We start from the raw sequence: 21,985 nt of genomic DNA on the forward strand, positions 1-21,985 counted from the left end.
ATTCTACTTTCTATTTTATAACGAGGTAATAAAGTTCGCTTTTTCTGTACTTACTACTCCTACGTAAATTCATAATTTCTTTTATAAATGCGCTGCTTGGAAGTAAGCCCAGTTTTCGATGACCCCGTTATGTGAAATGGGACTAGGGGACTAGAAACCTGCCATTATAAAACACACATACATAATATACATAATATCATTTGCTTCATCGACAGAATCTATTTTGAGTTTGGATTTCTCTTTCTTACATCATTCATTTGCAAGAAAATATAAACACACAAACAATCATCCAGTTTCTTACCTTAAAATTCGGCCCCTCATCACGACGTGTTGCAACAATCCATTTTCTACGAAGCTCCATCTTCTTCACTGATGGAATATGGTGGAAGCTTAAATCTATGTGAATTCTAGCATTCCCATTGCACAACGGAACACAACAATAATTGTCATGATTTTTTCCATCGCCGGTATCAACTGTAGCAGCCATGGTTGCGAGATAAAATGAAGCTGGTGTCTATCTTAGTCTCGTTTTGGATTCGTTGACCCAATGTCACATGAATACATGAATACATTCTGAGAATGGTCTATACGATAACAAAACTAACCAGTGGGAAGACAGATATTACCTAGCTACCGTACAATGATATTTCTTTGCCTTATTTGACTGGGGAGATGCGAATCTGTCAAAGTGGAATATCGGGCAATACTTGATATCCACTGCTAACTTTGTGGGATCTACCAGCATTTGAAGATTAGGCTGCAATATCTTTCAGTGTAAACCCGAGCCATGTACAATCAAGTTTGTTTGAGCGATATTTCTTTGTTTTCATAAAACAATTTGAAAACAAAATAACGTAGTTAACCTTAGGCATGTGCTATTCGTATTTACGTAACAGTATAGCTTTCCTAGTGATTATTTTATTGAACACAGGGACTCCGTGTTCAAAGATATTTGTCAAACCGAGTAATTAGTCAATATCTAGAATCATACGTCATAATGTTCAGCATTCACGGTTGCATGACAAAGTTCGTCAAATGGATCCTAATTTATTAACATAAGGAACTCTCGGGATAGTCTAAAGTGTAAGTGTTTAGTAACTTGAGACAGGAAACATTCTTTAAGTTTGGAGTTTGTTTCGTGTTTTACTGTGTATGGTGTAAAGTACTAATCTTTGACTTGGAAATACTTACTATTGGTCGTACAAATGTGAAGCACAAAACCCATGTAAGTGTGAAATTAGTTTTTTTATGTGTAGCCATTAGGCAATTATAGAAAAACATAGTTTGTAGTATTTTGGCGTTTAAGAACTCTTCAGTTGACAATGATAGCTGTATTGATATCCTTGGAAATAGGACAAGCAACGACATCAACTAGACTTAAGCAAGAGTTGACTGATTTGTTTTGAACTCATTTGCATGTTTAAATATGATTACCCGAAAAACGTGTTTAATAAACATTAAAGTTGAGCGTATTTTTAACAAGTTATATTTTAGTCTTATGTCAGAAACTGACGCTGCACGATTCGCAATAAAAAATAGTTATAAATCAGATTCTGGAGTTATGGCGGAGAAAAGAAATATTTTATTTTATCCTCAAATTGTACAAAACAAATATTTTATTTGAGAATTAAACTGCACAATTTTCCATATTGCTCATATCTTAATTTAACTAATTCGATTTGTATAATGTATGGGAATTAGTAATTAGTATTTATTTTAAAAATAATTTTACATTTTCCTCCATGAAAATATTGTTTCATGAGCAATGCGCTGTATTGGAATAAAACGTTGCTTGGTTTGTGATTATTATTATTATTATTATTATTATTATTCCTTGAATTTTTCGACGCTTGTTGGTTTGCACACTTTTCTATTACTTATTTTAAGACCATTGAGTCGAAATAGAAATTGGATCTGATTTTCTCTAGGATAAACTTATTTTAGAAACTAAACTTCATGGGGGGTGATTTTCTAAGTCCGATGTATAATTTTACATATGTGAGATATTTTTAGTAAAACCAACAAGATTTTACAATGTCATCTAAAGTGTAGAACTTTATTTCAAATCCTACCCTGGTACGGTTAGACTCCTTTAAAAAAAATGATTTGCTGCAGCTTGCCAGAAAATATGACCTTTTTAATTTGGTTTAATATTTGGTACACAAGAATATTTCGGATAAAAGTGTATTTAATCTGGTAAGTCTCCATCTGGCTCTAGCATAAATGTTTTGGAATTGAAATTAAAATACAAGAATAAAATAGAGCTAGAAAAGCTTGAACTTCAGAAAGAAGAATTAAATGTAATGATATGGATCAATCGAAATGTGTTGATTACAGTGATCCTCCTTTTACTACTCATTCTCTTCATTTTAATGCGGGTGGCAAACGACAATAACTTGTCATTGAACAATACAAAGATCCAGAGATCTCCCATTTGTTTTAGAGGGCTGTTAACGAAACTGAAGCCACATAAATACCTATTTTATTAAAAAATGGCGTCCTTATAAAACATTGTGGACCATCTGAGGTACCCGCTGGCGACTAGTGATTAGTGAGCTATCGAATTATTTTTCCTAACTCGTATAGAAAAGATATTCTTAGTCTAGCCAATAAAACCCCTTTGCTAGTAAATTAGGGATCAGTAAGACCTATTACAGGACACTGAATCATTTTATTGGCCTAAAATCAAAATTTATTTTTCTAAATATTGTTGAGCTTGTCACTCGTGTCAAATGGTAGGAAAACCCAATCAGAAGCTATCCAAGGCTTTTCTGCAGCCTATTCCTCAATTTGACAAACCATATAGCAGCATAATGGTAGACTGTCTTGGTCCATTACCTTAGACTAAGATAAGCAACCAATACTTGTTGACCATAATGTATACATCCACAAGATTACCAATGTCAATTCATAGGAGGAATATTAAAGCCAAAACAATAGCAAAAGCTTTGTTAAGGTTTTTCTTACTCAATTTGGCCTACCCAAATCTGTCCAATAGGATCAAGGGTCCAATTTTATGTATGGAATTGTCCTACAAGTTATGCATGAATTAGGCTTCCAGCAATTGAAGGATTCTGCCTATCACCTGAAAACCAAGGGTGTTCGAAAGGTTTCATCAAACTTTAAAAAATATGATTCCGTCATATTGTTTTGATATTGGAAAATATTGGGACGAAGGTATTCATTTACTGTTGTTTTACTGTTAGTGAATCAGTTCAATAATCTATGGAATTTAGTCTCTTTGAACTAATTTTCTTACATACTGTCCATGACCCATTGAAGATATGAATATTCAGAAATTAATCTTTTTACTTTATTTCTAATTTAATTATAAGTTGTCAAAGGCTTGCGAGGTTGCAATAAATAAGATACAACTCTACCATGTCGAAAATGAAATTAAGGATTGACCAAAACACAAGAAAAAAGAGTTTTCAGCTTGCTGATACAGTTCTACCTCTCTTGCTTTTACCTAAAAATCCTCTTCATTTTAAGTACTATCATCCTTAGGCGGTTAAAATGAAAGCAAATGATTTAAATTATATCATTAGTACTCCTTAATACTTGAAACAAAATACGCTTTTCCATATAAATATGTTAAAGGAGTATGTTGATATAGATAGGCTGATTAGTCATGCTGTCAGTTTAGTTGAGACTGTCGCACACAGTGATTGTGTAAGCGATTTAATGCAACTGAACTGTACAGTAATGACTTTGGAGTTACTAATCGTTGGAATTGAGAAATAATGAATAATATGAACAAGAAAAGAATGGAGTAAGTTAGCAATTAGTTGAATATAATCAATTGTTTCCAAATGTTCCTACATGAACACACACAATCTACCATGACACTGAAATTATAGATTCCACACCTGTGAAACAATATCAGTGCATAATTAACCCTCTCAAATAGGAATGCTTAAAAAACGAAATCCATGATAGATAATATTTTCATAGAACCAAATAAAAGTATCTTGAATTCACCGTGTATTCTTGTATCGAAACTGGATAATACTTTCCACATATGTACTGACTATAAAAAAGTGAATAATGTGACTAAAACATATTCATTTCCATTGCCACAAATCGATGCATGCATTGAAAAAATTGGACATGAACATATCTCACCAAGTTTGAGCTTTTAAAAGGATTCTGGCAAATTCCACTGACGGAAAGGGCAAAACAATTTTGGCATTCATAACTCGAGATGGACTTTACCAATATAAAGAGATGCCGTTTTGCGATGAAAGGCCAGCCTTGTACTTTTCAGTTTTTAATGAACATGAATCCATCCAGTCTAAATAATAGACTTAATAATGTAAATTTAAAGTTAATTTATGAAAAGGTAATTTTTACCGTGATTGTACTACTTTTTTAGTGCATATCGTGGGACGTGCACAAGTTAAATTTATAGACGACAAGATTAAGGTTGTCTCTGACTCCCCTTTACTTTTTGAGGTAGTTGGATACTATTCGAAAATTCCTTCCATCTATCAATAATTGCTGAACCCGATACATTTGTTGAGTAAGAAAACCAATTTTCATTCGTTTGCAAATGTCAGGAGGCTTTTGATAAGTAAAAGGCTATACATTTGTTTCAGATCCCTTAAATCACTTAAAATGTCTGTTGATGGTATTAATAGGGTAATACCCCAGGAAGGCAAACATGCGTAGATCATTGCGTGTACTATTTTACATGGAAATTAAATGAGCACCAGAGAAATTAATCCACAACCGAGAAGGAATGTTTGGCTTTGAAATTGGCATTGCGTCACTATGAAGTCTGTTTTAGTTCAGCTACTTCTCCGACTACTGCATTTTGTGATCACAATCCCTTTACTTTCAATGGCAAGATGAAAAAGATCAAAGATTATTTAGGTAGATTTTTTTGTTGAAGCAATGCAGTATTGATAAAAGGTATATATAAGGAAAACACAATACAGCACAAGATGCACTTTCAAGTGTATAGAAATATTATAATTTTTCATGTGTACTTGTCTCGTTCATAAGATTTCATCTTACGACAATTTTATGACATCTATATTTGACTAATATTAAATAGAAAGCTCTGTTGTTTAAATCTTTATTATAATTAGTGGATATATATATATATATATATATATATATATATATATATATATATATATATATATATATATATATATATATATATATATATATATATATATATAAAGACAGAGAGATATAAATGTATATGTATATTTAATTTAATTGTTTGTTTCTTAGTTTTTTTTATTTCATTACATGCTGTTGTAATGTAACATTGTCTGCTGTTCTTGACCTTACCCAGAATTGAGTTCATATCTGCTTGACCTGATTGACTTGTTATTTTTGTATTTCGATTATATCAACAACTAATTCATACCTAAAGTATTCTCTATATGTATGAGCTTAATATCAGCAGTATTATTCCGGTATATAAGAAGTAGTAATAATGTTATTTTAGGTCGAGTTTTGGAATTCCCTAGTGAATTTTACAGGTTATCGTCTAAACGAGTCTCGTTAGATCATTCTTGAAGGTTATTTTCCATAAAGTAATGTTTGTTTTTAGAAAATGTTTATTGAGACCTGAGGTTAAGCACAGAACTATATATATATATAGGACTTGGTCATTCGTTCTTTAACATCATGCACTTTCAAGTTGGATAATGTTGTGACCGGTTTGTGCTGAATTCTATTTTCTTCAAATTATTGGATTCAAGTGATCATTTTCTTTAGCAATACAAATGTGCACTGCTAAAATTGTTGGATAAAGACATTGACTGGAATTTATAGTATATTCAAACCTGGAATTATATTACTGTGATTCAACAAAAGATTCTTGACAATCAACACTCCATAGGCTATAAAGAACACGTTATTGCTTTCAGTTTCGGATTTCTTCGGGACTTGTTCTGAGTTTTCATACAGGAAGTTATATTATTAGGGCTTGTGTCCGTAGTTCTTGTTTTTTAGATTTGATTCGCAATACCGTAAGTAAAATTTTTTTCATTTTCACCTTGCATAATGGGAAAACAAATTATTAAGTTTTACAAAGATTTTTCTTTCACTCTTTTCTTTTACTTTGAAAAGGGTAGACTCGTAACAGAAAAGTGGGGACTCGTCCGGCATATGAATTTCGCTAAAACATTCAGAACTATTTGCTTTGAAATTTAAATTCTCTTCGTTTCGGAATGTTTAAAATCCCAAGTAATATTTCATATATTAGAAATCTTTCGTGAAATCAGCAAGCCGTTTACAACGTCAGCTGAAATGGATATTTGTATTTCAAATCTTATGCAGAAGCAGTTAGATTCCTTGAAAATATCAATTGCATCAGCTTGCCAGAAAATGTAATGTTTCTGAGGCGAAAGGTTTTTAATATAAGGAAGAAATAAATATTTTGGTCCAATATTTGGTGGAAAAGAATGTTTTGGAAATAAGTGCTTTGGATTTGATTAGTAAATCAGTACCAGACTCTAACATAAACGTAAAAGAGTTAAAACTAAAATACAAGAATTAATTAGAACTAGGAAAGCTTGCGCGTCAAGAAAGACACTTGCAGTTAGATAAAGCAGAATGGAAAGAGAGAGAGACAAATGCAATTACAAAAAAAGAAAAATGCAAAATCAATTGGAGACAGAGGAGAGAGAGAAAAACAAATACAAAGACAAATGTAAATGCAAAAGGAAGAAAGAGAATTGCAGAGAGAAGGAGAGAATAAAGAAAGCTATTATCAATTTGGATCAAAAGAATTCGAGCTAGCAAGTGAAAAGCACATCCCTGTTTTGTTTTTTCTGAGAATATTAAGATAGTGTCTCCTTTTTGGGGAAACGCAAGTAGATAAATATTGTCCTCATTTTGAAACCAGTGCTGAAAATACCAAATGGCCAAAAGGACATTGGACTCTATTATTACAGAGTGAATTTTTTTGTCCGATACATCTATTCATCCCGATGAGTACAGCAAAGTGCTGACTATTATCGGGTTAAGGAAAGGATCTATAAGGGTTATGGATTAATCCCTGTAGCTTATTTTAAAACATTCAGGAACGTTACAAAAGATACTGCGCATACTCATGTCGAATTTGCAAGAGAAAAAGAGCACTTATATGATAGGTGGTATTTTGCCAAGAAAGTTGATAAAGATTGCGAAAATATAAGACAACTCCTATTACTTGAAGAGTTGAAGAATCGCGTCCATATTTTACGTTAAGACCAATCTTGATGAGCATAACTCCTTATCTCTTTCTACATGTACCTATTGCAAGAATAAAGGATACATTATTTATAATTGCTACAAATTAACAATTAGGCATCAGAATTAAGACAGTTCTGTTCCAAATGCTCTTATTTCTAAGATGTCATGGCCAATACATTTGTTGGGTTTAATAAATAACAGCCTGTTTATATGATGGAGAATTATAGACCATTTATGTCGAAGGGTTCAATATCACTTATGAGTGATTCTGTCAATCTCATCCCTATTAAAAATTTAAGACATACAGGACATTCTCAGAGTATTCTATTATCGGATATTTGGCCTTTCTCTGAGACGTCTTCTTCTAATTCAGGGAGTAGAGTGTGACTTTGTTGATGTTCCTCTCCATTGTATAAATTTATCATGAGACTTAGTCACAGGACCCGTGACAGTCGGAATAGTGTTGGATTTACCCATTAAGGGCGTTCATTTTTTACTAGGCGAAGACATAGATGGAGATAAGGTTGTGGTTAATTCACTTGTAACTGACAAGCCTTGTTTTGATCAAAATGTCGATCCTATTGTGTACGAGTCAATGCTCTTAAAAAAGTACCAGCTAAGAGCGAAGACAACAAGCTTTGTAAATTTTAACAAATAATTTATTTCCCTAGAATAAAAAGTAAAATATAAAATAAGATACGGTTTTTCGATTTAAATCCAAAATGAATCCAAAAATTCAAACAACACACGTCCTATCAATGAAAAGTGCTAAGTGAATCACAGATTAAGTTCCGATCAAAATCCAAATAGAAGGCGATGGCGTCTTTTATATTCAGCGTTGTACTGATGTGTCAACAGTCTTTTGTTGAATCACAGAAAATATTATTCCAATTTTTGAATTCCGTATAACCTCTAGTAAATGTCTTTGTCCAAGAATTATCAGAGCACTTTTGTATCTCCATGCAAAATAATCACTTGAAAAATTCAATAATTTGAAGAAAATGATAACTCACCCAAACGTGTACACAACATGAAACAACTTGATTTCACGTGATAAGGAACGATTGATAGAATTCTTATCATCACATCAGTTATAAGACTAACTAAAACGCAAAACAGATTCCAGGATGGGGGTCACGAGTTCATATTATCACGAAGTCGAGGTATGACCTTGGCACAATTTAATGATCCTTACCATGAGAGAGATATAAATACATTTTAAAAGTTGTTCACTAAATCTGTCAAAAATTTTGAAACAATGTCATAACTAGATACAATGTTTCCGTTCGTAGTTATTTTCCTCGACAATAAAAATTAAAAAATCATCCAGGTCAAACAGAACTGGACTCTGTTGTTGACAATATAAAATCCAGTAAAAATATTACATTACAATGGCATGTGATAGAATTAAAAAAATTAAAACTAACAAACAAACAGTTAAATTAGATACAGATAACACTTCCCCCATAAAAAGAAAAAGAACGATTTATGTAATAACTATATATGTGGTTTATAATAACATAAGATGAAATGTTCTGAATCATACGAAGTATGCATCAAATAGTACATATCAATACACTGCAAATCACACCTTCTATTAATTATATTTTCCCTTCTTGTGCACAATGTCAATAGTATATTCTCGCAATAACATGAAAGTAAGTGGGTTGTGACTACTAAACACTAATGAACTAACGTAAATTTAAAAATAATGTAACGACAATATCCAAGCCAAACATTTCTTCTCGACTGTAGAATAATTTATCTGATGCCTATTTAATGTCTTAGAAAAATAGAACACTGAACGATCAACACCATTTTTATTTTCTTGAATCAATACTGCTCCAACCCCATCATCACTTGCATCAACAGTTTAAATGAGTGTCCATGTCCCACGATATGTCACAGAAATGTTCAAAAATCTCATCAAACTCAACTTTGGATAAATTAATTTTCAAACTTGCATCAGTGAATCTGTCAAAGAATTTCCGCTAAATGGTCTTTACAGGTGTCGTTGTAGATGATGACATCATCGATGTAAGCATCACAATCATCTAGACTAGAGGTACTCGTATTCAGTTGACGTTGAAAAGTACTTGGCGAACCCTTCAAACCAAACAGCATGACTTTATATTGATAAAGTCTATATGGAATTCATGAATAATGACATTTTTCCTTTGCACTTTCCGTCAGTCGCATTTGCCGAAATGATTTCAGAAGTTCAAATTTAGTGACAGTTCGCATTTCCAATTTTATTCAATGCAGTCATCGATTCTTGGTAATGGAAATGAAGCTGTGTTGCACACTGTTCACCTTCCTATCATCAGTGCACATACGGAACGTTTTATCTGGTTTCGGATTAAGTATACATGGTGAACTGCAGTCAAATTTACTGTGCTCAATGAAATCATTCTCCAGCAAATACTGAACGTTTTTTCAGGTATTCCTGTTTGAGAGGATTCATCCTGTATGGGAGTTGTTTTACAGGGGTGTATTTTAAAATTTCAACTTCACTAAAACATTGTTTGTTCTTTAAGGAACATCTGGAACTAAGTACTCATATTTAAATAATAACTGTTTGAGTTTTTTATTTTCTTTTTGCTACAAATGTCAAAGTTTCTTGTCCAGATTATTCACACATTCTTAACTCGGAAGATTTGTCAATCCAAAATCTGTAGAGTCCGATTGCGTCGTTTCTCTTATATCCCTAGTGAGTGAGACAGGTACAACTAAACTAATTTCAGGATTAATATGGCTGTCTCTCTCATCATACTGGTACTCCTTTAATGTATGTACATACCAGGAGTACTATTATTATATTTTAACTCATTCATTTTCTTCTTTATTTTGTAAGGGCCGTAATACCTAATCTAAAGAAACTTTTGAAGAATGAGGAAGAGAAGTATAACTCCATCACCAGACTCAAAAGTTCTCTCCATTGTAGTTTTGCCATACCATAATATCATTATTGACTTGAATTGCTGGATGCCAAAATTCAGGCGTAACTGGTTGAAAATTACAGACAAAAGATTTTACCCGTGATCAAATTAGACAGATTTGGGAAGGCCGAATTGAGTTAAAATATTTCTCAAAGATTTTAGTATGGTTTTAGTTTTAATATTCCTCAAAGGAATTGCCTCTGTAAATCTTGTTTACGTACACATTATTCTCAACAGGTATTGGTTACCTGTCTTGGTCTTGGGTAAGGGACCAACACAATCTACCATTATGCTGCTAAATGGTTCGTCAAGTGCAGGAATTGGTTACAGATGAGCATTAGGTATCTTCTGATTGGGTTTATTTAGGTAGAGTTTGTTGTTGCAGGAATACAATCCTGACATCTGGCACATCAAGGGAAAATACAATTAAATAGCAGATGCACTTTCAGGTGTACATAAATATATTGTTTCATGTATACTTTGAGTCATTCAAAAGATTTCGTCTTATGTTTCTTTTAACAACATGCATATTTGAGTTGTAGTAAAAAGAAAGCTTAATTAAATAAATCTTCTTTTTTCTTTATAAGGGGAAGTGTTATGTATATTTAATGTAATTGTTGATTGTTAGCTTTACAATTTTGTTATTTTATAACATGCTATTGTAATGTAATATTGTGTGCTTGACTTAACCTTGTCCTAAATTAAGTTTCTTTCTGCTTGACCGGATTGGCTTTTTTATTTTTTTATTTTACTCATGTCAACAGGCAACACATAGCTACAATATTCTCTATGCGTATGAGTTTAATATCAGGACTATTATTCAGGTCAACTGGAAGTAGAAAATATGCTTTTTTGGAATTCCCTAAGTGAAATTAGCAGGTTTATGTGTTGTAAATAAACAAGGCTCATTAGATTATTCTAGAATATTTTTCTCCGTTAGTTCGTGTTCTTTTATTATAGAATATGTTAATTGGGACCTGAGGTCAAGTAGAGAACAACATGAAATTGAACACTTCAAGTTGTATTATTGTTTAAGCAGGTTGGGCTGAATTTTATTTCTTTCAAATTATTTAATTCAAGTGATTGTTTTCTGTGGAAGTGCTCTGACAAAATTCTTGGATAAAGACATTCACTGGAATTTATAGTGTATTCTAACTGGAAAATGCATTACTCTAATTCAACAAAAACTGTATTTCCATAAGCTAAAATAAACACGTCATCGTCTTTAGGTTTTATTCAGGACTTTATATTATTAGGACTTGTGTCTGTACCTTTTGCACCATTTCGGATTTCATTCGCACTACAGCAAGTTCCTTTTTCTTTTTTTCATTTTGTACTCAAGAGATATAAACTATTTTGTTAAATTTTACTAAGCATTTTTCTTTCACTCCTTATATAAGAGCAGATATATATTCCATTTGCTTTGTGTAAGTATAATTTTTTAGCTATTATTAAACTGCCAATCGTTGTTTGCTGTATATCATTATGTTACTCAATATTAGTAGACATGGATGTATTATGACATTTCTTTATGACACTAAAGAAACTATTTGGCCTCGTATCGTGATAAAAATGTCCAATGATTGTAAGAATGTCCCGCCACCTTTGAGTACTAAACAAAGTTATATTTTATTCATGTCATTTTGTTTGCTCATTATTTACAGATATGAAACCAAAAGTTGATAAACTGTTCAAAGACATTTATGACAAGATCGATGACGTTGTAATCATGATAAAGAAGTTCAGGCATGAAGTAAGTTGAACTTTTCCTATAAAATCCACTTAGTAAGGTGATGACAGTGATTGATCATTACTACTCATGAAAATGAATGTTGTATCTTAAGAAGTATATCTTTTGAATGTATTTTAATGGAAAAGAACCCTATTGCGACTGTTTGTGGAAATGTAAATCCTTTCGTGTTCATGAGAGAAAATTTGTTATCAAGGAGTTAACAAAACACATATGCATGTCACGACATAATTAGTACAGTTCTCTATATCGAAAAACACTTGTTATCTTCTTAATAATTTGCTGCTCTTTGATGACGCAATGGAACTTCTTGAAATGGACCTTAACCAAACAAAAACGTATTTAAATCATACTTAAAATACTTTTATAAAACCATTTGTCAAAATTAACACTGAAGAATATGTTTGTATTAATGCAGAAAATGCTTCAAATAGAGAAAAGATATAAGTTGAAAGAACTCCTTATTACTATTATTATTATTATTATTATTATTATTATTATCATTATTATTATTATTATTATTATTTTCAGACCCAGAGCGGGATTAATGTTGATTCCCTCAAAAGGACCGTTACTCACTATTCCGACCAAGCACTAACGTATAATAAATATAGGTAAAGAAAACTAGTTTTTCTTATAAGCAATACACTTATAGGTCTCCTTTTGTTTTTGATTATTTTTTTTCTATTAACATGAAAAGGTAGTACACTTTTTAAAACTACTAATAATTTTCTTCTCTTAGCAATTTTTCATGAAGTTTCCTGAATAGATTTAAAATTTAAGATTATTTCATAAGCTACTAATAGTTTTCTTCTATTTAACCATTTTACTTTAAGCTACCATTAACAGATTTAGCTGCAGGACATTTAATATTATTTCATAAGTTCTAACTCATGAAGTTACTCTCTGCTTTATTTCTTCTAAAGTTTGCTATTCGTTTCAAATATTGCATTTATAAGGTACTAATCAAGATTGTAATCATTGCAGCGAAATCTTTGTCAGGCATACCTTATAGCATGGATCGTCATTTTAGATAAAACAATAATTGTTTATTTTTCTTCATTATTGCTAATGTTGGTGATAATCTTGTTTATTTGCATCATAGAAAATATCATATATGCTTACTAAAGAAGAAGTAATAAATACACGGCCTTTTATCGAATGATCAGATATAACTAAAACCGAAAAGAGATCAGCATGTGAAAGCCAAAAGCATTATCATTACTAAAAATAAACAACACCAAATAAAAACATAATCCACAGGATAGATTATAATTCTTAAAATGAACGGAATAACAATGAAACATTGTGGTTAACAAAGTAGGGAATATGCAGAGAAAGATGAATCTTTGTAGCACGTGTGTGTTGCTACAGCCCCAGTGTAATAATGCCACCTAACATAATGACAGCTTTATTTCCACACGGTTTTCCTTCACTAAGTACAGCAACGTCTATAGCTGTTGTAATGACACAACCAACATGATGTAAATATCATAACATTAGGCAAGGTTGTTTAAGCGCAATGGACAAATGTTACCCCTCACATAATAATAATATGCATGAATGAAAGCAATTTGTGTTTAGGTGCAGGCTAACATGCTAAGACTTCTTAAACAAATGCGTATTGATATAAAATGCCAAAACTGTCCAATTTTATATTAGCATCAGTATTTTTTATATTAAAAAAAATCATATTTAAAAGAATTCATCAGAAATTTATCTTACATGTATATCATTTTGAAATTTAATAAAGTCAAGTTTTAATACGTATAAAATGTATGCCATATTTTTTATTATTTGTGATTACTTAGTAAGTTAGTGATTAAAAAAAAACGATCCGGTGACCTAGTGGTTAGTTCGTCCGCCTCGAATGGGTTCCCCGACCGAGTCATACCAAAGACTTACAAAAATGGTACTAACAGCTGCCTCGCTTGGCGCTCAGCATTAAGAGGTTAGTGTTAGGACTGGTCATCCTCGTGTCAGAATAATGTGACTGGGTGGAACATCATGCTACATGTCTGCGGCATGATGCCCCAGTGCTAGACATCACTATAAACTGCCACATTGCAGACATCGTAGCGATATGAATGAAAGATTGTTAAAGCTACGTTACAAATCCAAATCACACCACATCACATAAAAAACCTATGATTTTCATGTTTATATTTTCATCAACTTTGATACCATACTTGTGGGCGTTTGCTTTCTTGTTAGATATGTTTTGATTATGGGATTTGATTATGGGAATATGGAGAAAAGGTTAGATTGTTTTTTAGTACAAATTTATGCAGGTTATAATCACATTAAATGAATACCATCTTCCACCATCTTCCGATAGAAAGACTCGGTGGCGAAACTGTTTTGATAATAGTAGTTGCTGGGCATTATCGGGGTATGATAATGAACACATGGGGATGTTTACAGTAGTAGATATACTATAAGGAGTATATATTACAGTGGTGGAAGTTGTAGTTGTTGATACATCAAAGGGGATTTGTGTCACTATGGAGGGCAAGATAATAACTATATGAGCCACTGGAAATGTAATATTAGAGTCTAGGTCAATATAAGGGTATATGGTACATTATCGTTTGGGACAGTGTGGGACTAATGGAGATTTAACATTGGCGGTTTTAAACTATTATGCGAGCGTATAGACATTTAACACTATGGACAGGTCACTCTAGGGATCTTTGGAAATTTGATTGGACGTAGTAGAATGTTAACATTATGGATAGGTCCTATGAATTTGAGGTTCAAAGGAAATATGCTATTGCAGGGACGGTACGTGGCACGATGGGAAGTCCACCTTACAAAGAGTCGATGCACAATGGGATCATATGAAAATTATGCATTACGGCCCAATTAATGACTAGAACACACACACACACGTAGACAACAACAAACTTTGAGAAGTTGACAGTAATGACTAGTGTCCTTTTTGTAGAAGACTGAATTGACCCTGTTCACCAAGAACTTTAACACACCTACTTACTCTTCTCCAACGTGAGTTGTCCCACACCAGAAACGACCATATTCAAGCATTAAACTTGCCACGCAACTCTTTAGGACACTGATAACTGACTACATCAATTTTATGTCTACTTAGCAATGCATTGATACGAATCTTGGGGCTAACGATCCTTTTCTAGACTCGTTTGCTCCGGTGGCTTAAGTTTTTAGAGCAAAATTCCCGGATGAGGGTTCGAACCCCGGCTGAGTTATACCAAATACTATTAAAACAATGGTACTAGCAGCTGCCTCGCTTGGCGCCCAGCATTAAGAAGTAAATTGTAAGACTGTCGGACTAGTGTCAGGATTATGTGACTGGGTGAAACATGATGCTACATGTTTGCATTGTGATGGCCAATCGAACCCGCATATTGGTTAGTAAGTAGAATAATAACATTAACTTTCTGATTATATGTAATCAGAGAGGCATGGTATTAAATTTTATTATATACCATGTAAGTCTATCTATCTTAAATTCCCATTACGCCACATAAGATAGATTCCTGTTATGTCCGATATTGCCCGAATATGCCTTAAGTACCAAACTATACTATCATGTATGTATGCGTTAATGTGTGTATTTTTCTATATACACCGGTCAAACGCTTTACTCACAGCAGTTTATTCCACAAGATAAACTGATAATTCCTTTATCATGTCAATAGCTAACAATAAAGCTTTGATTATAGACCTTATTTATTCTGAGAGGAAAGAAAGTGAAATAAATAACTTTTCAGGCACGCAGAAATACAATGAAAACATTCCAATTAAGTTGAAGTTATGGGCTTTTTGTTTTTGATACATATCTACCTTTATACAAACACACATGCACACAATCACAGAAAGAAAAGACAAAATCATAGCCAAATTGGGAAATTATGACAGATATCGTTTACTAGAATACTGTTGTGGCCTTAAAAGAGTTAATAACTTTTGTCCTGGATCGTTGATATTAATGATAACCATGATAACTGCACCTCCCGGGTAGAGTTTTTAATACGACAGCTATAATTCTATGTTTCTCGAATCCATGTCATTTGTCTCGAATACATGCGTTTACTGGTACAGAACGCTTAAGGCTTGGTTCATTTGTCTCGAATCAATGTCTTTACTGGAATATAACACTTAATGTTACGTTCATTTTTTCATCGGCATTCAATTGTTAATATCATGGCACCTGTGGCTGTTGTAACTGTTTAGCCAATTATCCCATCCAAGTCGTCGTCGCTGCTATTGTTTTTGCATCTGTTGTTGTTGCTATGGATAATTTAGATATTTTGGAAGTGTATGTATTTTTCTCTAAGGCATGAAAAAATAAACGATTACATTTAGAACTCTCGCCTTCAGTTCGTTCGTGATCTGGTGGAATACACCTACGGTGTCACAAGCATCATTATGCTGACCACTGACAATCATGCTTGTTATGCCTCGTTTCTTCTTCCCTTCTTCTCCTTGCTGTATAAAAGATGCTTATTCCTTATTATGAAATTTATGAAAGTTATCGTCTTGAAATGATTGTAGTCCAAAAAAGTTTCAGAGAGAGAGAGAGAGAGAGAGAGACAGACAGAGACAGAGAGACAGAGGAATATAGAAAGAGAGATGAGGGAAGAAAGTGAGAAGTAGAGTGATATATGCTAACTTATTGAATCGAGGAATCACCAACGTTTCAGTCATAATTGGTCATAGTTATGACTACAGGCCCATCCAAAAAATGGCGTTACTGTTTAATTCACCCATTGTAAGATACTGTTTCAAAAGGACATGGCTAGCTGTAAACGTACTATTGTACTCATGACTTGCATCACGCGACACTGTGTTTTGAGTTCTGATGGACAGATGTAACATGCATATTTTGGTTGACTGATGATGCTTATTTTCCGGTAGCTCTGACACTGCTGCAGATTCCATTTCTTAGGAGTGATGAGCAAAGACTTTGTTCATTTTGTGGGTCATTAGCCTGAGTGTCAGATTTTGTTGCAGATTGTTTTGAGGACATCTGTCACGGAAGTTCATCCTGCTTGAACAAGTTCTGCAGGCATATTGTTTACCCTAACTGACTTTTTATTCTTTAGTGCCTTTACTGCAGCCTCTACGTCTTCACTGAGGGTCGGGTGGTCAATCTATGTTGTGGTCAGTGGGACGTTTATTACAGTTTTGTCTCCAGAAGTCTCCTGGTTATAAAGATCTGAATAGTATTCTGTCCAACTGTTAAGGATCTTTTGATCATCTGTGAGACTCTTACCAGCCTTATCCTGGATCGTGGTAGATCTCCTCTTTTTGTCTATTTGCATGTCTTTCACAAACTGGTATGGCGTTTTAATGTTAGTCTGCTTCAAGCTTTTCTCAGTTTCCTTACATTGCTCCTCTAACCAGCTTTCTATCGCTTTCTTTGAGCTCTTCTTAACCCTGTTGTTAAGCTCTCGTCATTTTTCTGCTCCTTCAATGTCTCCCCGCTTCCTCCTAAGTTTTGCTGCTCACATCACAGAGATCGATGGCATATGCTGTGACACGGGGCTTCTTAATTCTTTGATGCTTGCCAAGGATCTCGCTGGCTGTGCCTATGGGCCTATTAAAGGTTAGGAATATTAAAACATTCGAAATTAGAAAGGATAACATTGACGCGATGATATAATTTATGTTTCTTGTTCTCGTCATCGTTCACTGACATTTCAGGTTCCATGTCATTTTTTTTAAATTTAATATTGGTGACCCACAGATGGGGCAGAGTGTCACTAATTCGCAAGCACATTTCTGTTTGCGATTGTTTAATGCAATGTCGATCTTAATATGCCGAAAGAACGAATATTTGCTTACTTTTTCAGTATCGAATACTTTCTGGCCTTTCATGAATGCAAGGGTTGGAGACATAACAAACAATAAAATCCTCTCCACAATGAATATGGTGCTCACAACTGTTAAATTCTTATACTTGATTGCATATGTCACACTAGAAACTGTATCTGAGAAATCTTGTGATTCTAGTTAGAACATCGAAATGAATTTGAGATAACAAATGCGAGTGTATCTTTCTTCTGGAAAACCATGTCCTCGAAAGATGAAATTTGAACAAAACATTTATAGATATAATTTCAATGTATGATGAGGATCCAGCACATCTTAAAGCTTTTTATGATTCAGGACTATCAAGCACAGTTTCGTTCAAAATTGTTTCTTGTTCAAAAAGTAATTTTGCTAGTCTTCTTTAGTTTGGTTCTGGGCAATATTCTAATATTCTCCCATAATTGTTTCCTTTCCGATGTATCATGCTTTTCTAGGTAAATTAGATCCACCACGATGGCACCGGCTACAAACATTTGATCTTGATGGTTGTGAATCAAGTCGATAATTCAATTGGTACTGTGAGTGAAATTCGCAAATGAAACTTTACATTCTCCCACAGCTATTTGGAGATACGAAGTGTATCATATGAAAAGTAAGTTTTCCATCAGTCATGTCAATCTAGTCATTCCATTGCTTGAAGTGTTCACTTTTCTCTACGATTTTGGAAGAAATCGTTCTAGGTGTACTAAAGTGGGTCCACAAAAGAGATCTTAAATTGTCGTTAGCTTGCATTGTCGCTTCAGTTAATGATATATGGAAGACCGCTGCTTCCTGTGCCTGGACCAAAGATTTGACTCTTTATTTTACCTTTTATGCAATCGTTCCAAATTTTATGAAAGTTCCCTGTTCCGTGCCTCCAATGCAAATATAATCTTCAGGGGTTACATACCGACTTATGTGCTTACCTGACCTTGATTATCTCCGTTTTATGGAAGATGCCGTTATTGTTTGAGCAGGTTCTACCATGTTCTCTAAAATCACTAGCGTACGTTTCTGCGACAAATTCATGTAGAAAGCCAGGTTTCACAGAACGCTTCTGCCGCTTGGCCTCATTAATCCTTGATCATTTCATGTCGGTTGTTGTTTCAAACATTACTTGACTGGGTCACATATCTCTCTCTCTCTCTCTCTCTCTCTCTCTCTATCTATCTATATATATATATATATATATATATATATATATATATATATATATATATATATATATATATATATATATATATATATATATATATATATATATATATATATATATATATATATATATATATATATATATATATGTAACACTCATTTAGTTCCGATCTGTGAAAATGTCAAAGCGGCATCAGATCTTGCATCTCTCAGAGATTTACAGAGAGCCATTATAACATATACATTCAGAGAGCCTTCTATCTATTCGTCGCAAGATGAAATGCAAGGTACGTACTATGTCCATCACGAGAAGTGACATCTAGCTACAGAAAGTTCACAAATTTAAAACTGTACCTTCAAGGCAGAAGAAACAAAAGCTCAGTTAAATAGACATGTTAAAAATGTGCACACAGAGGACAGCTATCTTCAGAGTGTCACATAAGATAGGAAAACAAAGAACAGCGTTCAGCAGCATAAGAAAAACCTTAGAAATTCAAGTGTAAGTCAATCAGAAGAAACATCAGAAGATGTCCTGTGAAGGAATTTAAAAGTAAAGACGGTTAAAAGAATTTCCAATTTGATATGTTTTACATTTTCAAACCCATTCTTATTCACCAGAATCTACCTAACAAATGTAAGTATATATTTGTCTTGAATTGGTTTTCAGTACATCACACGCACACGTTTTATAGAATTTACTATATTTCATTTGGCAATTAATGGGTATTATATCATTTCTATGAAATACGGTTGGCGAGGAAACGGACCGTTGGGGTTTAATTAACAGAACATGAACAGTACATCATCAGCTGTAACTAATTTAAACATTTTCTACTTCTGCTACTGCTGCAGTTGCTTTATTGACCCTTATCAGTTCCAACTGATCTCTGAATTATTAACTCCGCAGAGTTGTCATGTAATACACTGACGGCTTTGTTTGTACTCTCTTCCATCTGGTCACTGTTCAGTGTTTTCATATTTTTTGTTGTTGAACAAAACGTATGTTTGTCTTCCTGACCTTATACATAGAGTTCGCAAAATCTTTATTATGTTTCTTTCAAATTCATCATTGTCTGTTAATGATAGAAAAGGAGAAGGTATGGGGAAAATTCATGTTAACATGATAAACGCACATAGTTAAATTTAAGTCACTATTGTATCTAAGAATAATCGTTCCAGCCGCAACAGTCCTGCATTTTCATTGAAAGGCAATTGTGTCTCAAGAGAGTATTGGTCTAAGGTTCAGTAGTACGGAGCATTTGTGGACAAGAACAGTGAAGCAGTGCTTCCTATGCTAACATGTGCTAACCAGTTGGATAATCGTCCCAATTGCCCTTTTTAGGGTCACCGAGTTCTTTAGAAACAACATCCTGTTCAATAATTGAAATTCTGACTTATGTTCCTATATGTCTTTGCCGTTCACACCTAAAAACTAAACCCCTACCTCAGTGCCAAGGCGTTTAAATATGTTTGTGGGTATGGGGTGTGTAAACAGTCATAAACTCGTGTGTGAGACAGTATGTTTTTGTGTATGTGATTTAACTCTAGTACTCTAATTTATTTGATTGTGATTTATTCCCCTTCTTTTCCATCCTAAATATGTTTAGTTGATATGGGTGTAGGTCACTTCAACTGAGTGATGGATAGTGAGTGGCGTTGAGATAGTATGTGCGGGAGGGGTGGTATATAACTGAGGATTGGTAATACCAACGGTGTGTTGTATAATAAATATGGGATGTTGGATTAAAGATGGCTACGTGTTGGAAAGTAGGTACCTTAGTGTTGGCCAGTCTAGCGCATTGCTTAGTAGGTGTAGTTAAACATTACCTTTCCTCTTCTCCCTATACATTTATAAGCATGGAAACGTACTGTTTAATTTCTATTATGCCATATATAGTCCAACATTTGTTTAATTCCTTTCACGCCCTGTATCGTCTTGCACATGTTAAATTCCCACTATGCGCATTAAATTCATACTATGCCCCACAAAGCCCCTTCTATTAAATACTCATGATGATATATCTGATCATACACGTGTTAAATTTCCATTACACCCCAAAATGACCTTAACTGACTCATAATACATACATACATATATACATACATACACACACATACATACATACATACATATATATATATATACATACATACATACATACATACATACATACATACATAACAAATGCATAAAAATAGACTATTCATCAACATTTTCATAGATATTGTGAACAAAATCCAAAACACATTATTTTCTATTCATGCAAAGAAGCACTAAAATGTTTCCTCTTGCTAGCAGATTTCAATTTGTTTAGTGATTTATTTCTCAAAGTTGTGGACATCATGATTCAATTTTCTTTTGTTATGGATATTTTATTTAATTTATATTTGATTTAATTTCATTGCTTGTTTGTTAGGTTTAATTTTTTATTTAGTTACATGCTAGTGTAATGTAATTTTATTTACTGGATTTGAAATCCTGACCTAGTTCATGACATTGATTCATGAGTTGAAATAAACAAGTTTTTTTTCTTTTAATCTTTCTTAGAGTAGCTTCATAAAGGTAAATCGAAGCCGTACTTGAAGTACGTGACAATCAAAATGCAGCACCTGTTTCGAAATTCTGGTTTTACCGGAAGGTTGACCCTCATCCGGGAATCTGTTTTGCGCAGTTACCAGATTTAATATCGATGTATTGAAAAATAATTGTTTTCTTGCCGTAACTGTATAGACGTTCATGTGTTTCATTAGAACATTTTATTTCTAGGACTTCTATTTTTTAATTATTGGAATACTCTTGGATTATTTTTGGATTTGATTCGAAAAACCGTAAGTTCTTTTTCTCATTTTTGCTTTGTTGTTCTATGGAAATAAATTATTTGTTAAATTTTAAAAGGTTTGTTGGCTTCACCTTTTTACTTGTTACTGTTTAAAAGAACCTAATTTAGTAACACTTCAGTATAACAGTAGATAGTAAATAAGCATACCAAGTGGTCTTGGCGATCGAGACTTTGGAATTGGGATGGCTCTTCTATAGTAGTAATAAAAGTGAAATTTTGTGCTGTTATGACCATTGACAACAATTTATAAATAGCCGCTATATTAGACGCTA

General features: G+C 33.3%; 1 protein-coding gene across 1 annotated transcript in view; it reads left to right on the forward strand.

The window, feature by feature from the left end:
- The window catches only part of LOC149795549 (prominin-1-like), a 149,683-nt gene that overhangs the window by 92,868 nt on the left and 34,830 nt on the right, over window positions 1–21,985 (forward strand). Inside the window, exons 10-11 of the mRNA XM_089963819.1 lie at window positions 11,801–11,889; window positions 12,418–12,500. Coding sequence (XP_089819945.1) covers window positions 11,801–11,889; window positions 12,418–12,500 — 172 coding nt within the window. The remainder of the gene's footprint in view (window positions 1–11,800; window positions 11,890–12,417; window positions 12,501–21,985) is intronic.

The sequence above is a fragment of the Sinohyriopsis cumingii genome, chromosome 7 (assembly GCF_028554795.1).
Source record: "Sinohyriopsis cumingii isolate HCF-2022 chromosome 7, ASM2855479v2, whole genome shotgun sequence".
Classification (NCBI taxonomy): domain Eukaryota; kingdom Metazoa; phylum Mollusca; class Bivalvia; order Unionida; family Unionidae; genus Sinohyriopsis; species Sinohyriopsis cumingii.